Source organism: Lipotes vexillifer, unplaced genomic scaffold (assembly GCF_000442215.2).
Source record: "Lipotes vexillifer unplaced genomic scaffold, Lipotes_vexillifer_v1.1 scaffold778, whole genome shotgun sequence".
Lineage (NCBI taxonomy): Eukaryota > Metazoa > Chordata > Mammalia > Artiodactyla > Lipotidae > Lipotes > Lipotes vexillifer.
Window position 1 is genome coordinate 1,974,239 of NW_006774127.1, and position 4,740 is coordinate 1,978,978.

General features: G+C 51.5%; 1 protein-coding gene across 4 annotated transcripts in view; it reads right to left on the reverse strand.

The window, feature by feature from the left end:
• The window catches only part of ARPC1A (actin related protein 2/3 complex subunit 1A), a 30,062-nt gene extending 26,127 nt beyond the window's left edge, over positions 1–3,935 (reverse strand). The window contains exon 1 of one of the 4 annotated variants that reach the window (XM_007448857.1): positions 3,882–3,935. Coding sequence is in view for 1 of the 4 variants with exons in the window: in XM_007448855.1 (XP_007448917.1) it covers positions 2,099–2,120 (22 nt within the window). In the remaining 3 variants the exon portion in view is untranslated. Of the gene's footprint in view, positions 1–807; positions 951–2,098; positions 2,121–3,881 lie in introns of those variants that run through there. The other 3 variants (XM_007448855.1, XM_007448856.1, XM_007448858.1) reach the window with 3 other exon arrangements.
• Positions 3,936–4,740: the final 805 nt, after the last annotated feature.

A 4,740-nucleotide genomic window follows, 5' to 3' on the forward strand; every position in this document is an offset into this window, starting at 1 on the left:
GCAGAAATAACTGCTAACATTTATTGAGCACCTACTCTGGGCCAGGAACTATCCTAACGAATTTATGCAAATAAACTCACTGGAGCCTCAGAAACCCCCTGAGGATCTTGTTACTACAGATGAGAAAACGGGGACTCAGAGAAGCAATCTTCCCAGGGTCATCCAAGCAATGGTGGCGCCGGGATGGCAATCTGGGCAGCCCAACAGTAGGGGTGTGGTGGCAAAGGCGCTACAAAAGGGTTCCACGGAGCGACCAGGAGCGAAGAGGTACAACTGTGACTTAGGAGAAAGCGGCACCCAAGCGGGGGTATTCTTAAAGAACTCGGGGGAAGGTTCTTCTCGAGCTTGGTAAGGTCCCTCAACATCTGAAGGATGGAAGGCGGCCCTAGACAGGAACCAAACATTCCAGGGGCGCCTACGGCGCGCAGGGACCCTATTCTAGACGCTGAAGAAAGGAATGAACGGTGCCTCGTGACGCTCGACTGGGGGGAGATGATTCCATTCACCACAATATTAGAAACTAGGATAAATGCCCACAATGGAAGCGCAGGAGAAGCAGCCTTTAATTCTGGCATCGGAGAAGGCTTGGAGCTCGAAAATCGTGAAAATGGGATCTGGACTTGTGGGGACCCCAGGGCTCGGCGGGCCCCTCTGAGAACGCGGCTTCCCCGCCCCCTCCCCCGGCCCGCCCCTCAGCCTCAGGGCCCCACGGCCTAAGCCCCCGCCTCGCCGCCCCCGCGGGTTCAGATACTGGACGAGGCCGGCCCAGGGGAGGCCGGCAAGGCCAGAAACTCGCCCCTGCTGCGCCTTACCTGGGGGCCGTCCGAACGGGCTCGGAGCGTTGAATTCGCGGACTCTGGTCAGTCGACGCGAACAGGCTCCAGCGGGCGCGAGCGGACAACCGAGGCCCTGCGGGAGCGGCTGACAGATCCCGGAAGTGGCCGCGGCGCCTGCGCAGCGCGGCTGGGGCGGTCGGCGCACGCGCACAGCCGGGCGCGCGGCCGGGGTCCAGAGCGCGGCCGGCGGGGAGGGTCGGGCCTGAGGGTAAGCTGCTGCCTCTGCGAAGTCGGTGTCAGAAAACCGCTGGAAGGTGGTGGCGGGGCAGCGTGGACGTCTTACTGCTTCCCTAGAAAAATGTCCTCAGACTCACGGACCGAAGTGTGTGGAGCCTTGGCGCTTTCACAAGTGCATTGGTCACGAAATGAGGTACTGAGAATTGGGGCCTTTTGAGCCACACGGACCGACAAATCCCTACGTTTTTCTCCCTTTATAGAGGCCCCGTCAGAGTCCGTCTCCCTCTGTGGAAGTCTCTCCAAGGAACCTTCTCGACCCTTCCTCGGTCAGAATCGCTTGTTCCCTGTTCCCGAGATGGCGCCACAGCACCGAGGAGTTGGGAGAGTTCAACTGCCCCCCAAACACAGGAAGACAATGCCCTGAACCCCTCTTCCCTCTAGACTGGTTGATCTTCAACCCACAGAAATTCTGAACCAGCTCTCCTGGCCCTGGGGTGGTTTACAAGTTTGACCCCCAATGCTTGGCTGTCAAGGTGATGTTCACCAAAGTGAACTCGTCAAATTCCCTACTTCAGAGTCACACTGTGTTCTCTGGGGCTGTTCATGGAGCAGTAACGCCCTGGAAGTAATTGTTGTATTTGGTCCCATGGCTACAAAGCCTTTGGTCTTAGGGGCGATGGAGGACAGATTGAGAGTTGAAAGATCATTTTCAGTTAATCACTCCCTCCTGAAGACAACATCCTGGTAAAGAAAGGACAGCACGCGTGGAAGCAAGGATTCCTCGTGTGTCTGCAAGTTAGGTGAACTAATCCAGAAGTATGTAGAGTTGGTACCCAGAGTCAAAATACCTACCGTGTTTTATTCAGATCCCACCTCTTTACAAAGGACAGTTCCTTCTTTGAAGGAGTTTATAATCCCAGCAGATGAGAGTGACACATGCAAATCAGTAATACCAGGCTCTTTATGATAAATGACAAGGTAAGAAATAATTTAGCCTCAGAAAAGTAACAGTGAGACATTTTATGTTAGTCACTGCTTCTATCGTTTGAGTTAATATTTTGCATTTCAGCCTAAGCAAAGCTTACCGTTTGATGCATTTCCTTTCATGTTTTATGAGCCATTCCAGATGATAGACTCTTAGTTCCACAGGGGCTCGAAGTGAAACCATCTTGTTCTGTACTGAAGAAACAGGACCAGAGGATTTTGAGAGTTGAAGAAGGTTCTGATGTAAGTCAGTGGCAGGGCTGACCTGATGCCTAGTCCAGAACATAGTCCCTAATCCCATCATGTTCTGGTGTAAGAGCCAGTTTGAGTTACAAGGAGGGCAGGTTATTTTTAGTGTTTGTTTTTTAGACTAGTGTAATGACCTTGATCTAGTATCCAATATGAGGACTCTGCCTTTTAAAAAATTAATTCCAGGGAAGGTGGTACTTAGAAATGGGAAACAGGAGGAAGAGAGTTGTTGGACACTGCCACGGGATGATTTTATTTGCTTAATAGATTCACTTGGAATTGATTATATTGCAAGAGCGCCCCTCCTACCATCTCGTTGTGGTTTCTTGGTGTAGAAGATGTTTTTTGGTAGGTTCTGGTCTTTATTATGGATGGTTGTTCAGCAGTTGTGATTTTGGTGAGCTCGTGAGAGGAGGTGAGCTCAAGGTCCTTCTGCTCCACCATCTTGTCCCAGCCCCTCTCAGTTGGAATTGGAATAGGATTGAATTGAAGCTTTAATCAAGCTTCAAGTCATCAAATAATTAGTATTCACCAAGTGCCAAGTATTGTGTCAGGCATTTTGTGCAGTGTACAGAAGAGTTGGGTAAAATCCCACTCTCCTCAAGGAACTTAGAGACTAGGATGAAACCAGTTCACACATATTTTAAATACAAGGAAATGCGTGGTGCTTCGAACATGGAAGTTCCTAGTTAGTGTTTGTTGAATGAAACTATGAATAAATGAAACAGTCTGGGGTTTCGACTGGTTACCCCCAGTTGTGAATGGGAAGGGGGTTTGTATAGACACATCAGGAACATAACCAATCATAGGTTGGAAAGGTTATGTGTTTGCAAACATCTAAGGATATCCTTCTGTTCAGGAGACCTTTGATTTAGTATCTGGAATGTTGATTTGGAGAGTAAGAAGATTGGTTCTTGCTTGTACCACCAGCTGAATGACAGTGAACACTTACTGCCAATTTGCCTCCATTTCTGTCTTTTACATGGGTTAAGGCCTCCCACCTATTCACCACAAGACTCTTGGAAATATTACTGAATCAATGCATATAAAAGCTATAAGTTAACAGAAGGACAAAAACCTAAATGCATACTCTGTGTTAATACTTAATAATCCTTATGATTTAGATATTGCCCCAATTGCTGGGTGTGGCCCCAAGGGGGGAAGGTTTCCTATAGAAAGGATTTTATGCAATTAGTGCGGAGGGATTGAAAAATGCATGCAGATTTTTCCACTCTAGGCTGCTCACCCAGTTCATTTCCATAGCGCAGGGATGGGACCAGTTTATGGGATGTCTAGGGACGTTAGATAGTCTCAGATGATATATAAATAGCATACAATCACTAATAGCCATACTTAAAAGAACAAGCAGATAGGCATACTTATGAATACTAAGTATCGTTTTCCAAATTTGATAAGTGAAATCTGTAGTCTGCAAGCTTGTAAATCTCCTGGAGGCCAGGGCCACTTCTTACACATTTTGTTTCTAACTCCCCGCCCCCTCCCCCGGCCCGCCCCTCAGCCTCAGGGCCCCACGGCCTAAGCCCCCGCCTCGCCGCCCCCGCGGGTTCAGATACTGGACGAGGCCGGCCCAGGGGAGGCCGGCAAGGCCAGAAACTCGCCCCTGCTGCGCCTTACCTGGGGGCCGTCCGAACGGGCTCGGAGCGTTGAATTCGCGGACTCTGGTCAGTCGACGCGAACAGGCTCCAGCGGGCGCGAGCGGACAACCGAGGCCCTGCGGGAGCGGCTGACAGATCCCGGAAGTGGCCGCGGCGCCTGCGCAGCGCGGCTGGGGCGGTCGGCGCACGCGCACAGCCGGGCGCGCGGCCGGGGTCCAGAGCGCGGCCGGCGGGGAGGGTCGGGCCTGAGGGTAAGCTGCTGCCTCTGCGAAGTCGGTGTCAGAAAACCGCTGGAAGGTGGTGGCGGGGCAGCGTGGACGTCTTACTGCTTCCCTAGAAAAATGTCCTCAGACTCACGGACCGAAGTGTGTGGAGCCTTGGCGCTTTCACAAGTGCATTGGTCACGAAATGAGGTACTGAGAATTGGGGCCTTTTGAGCCACACGGACCGACAAATCCCTACGTTTTTCTCCCTTTATAGAGGCCCCGTCAGAGTCCGTCTCCCTCTGTGGAAGTCTCTCCAAGGAACCTTCTCGACCCTTCCTCGGTCAGAATCGCTTGTTCCCTGTTCCCGAGATGGCGCCACAGCACCGAGGAGTTGGGAGAGTTCAACTGCCCCCCAAACACAGGAAGACAATGCCCTGAACCCCTCTTCCCTCTAGACTGGTTGATCTTCAACCCACAGAAATTCTGAACCAGCTCTCCTGGCCCTGGGGTGGTTTACAAGTTTGACCCCCAATGCTTGGCTGTCAAGGTGATGTTCACCAAAGTGAACTCGTCAAATTCCCTACTTCAGAGTCACACTGTGTTCTCTGGGGCTGTTCATGGAGCAGTAACGCCCTGGAAGTAATTGTTGTATTTGGTCCCATGGCTACAAAG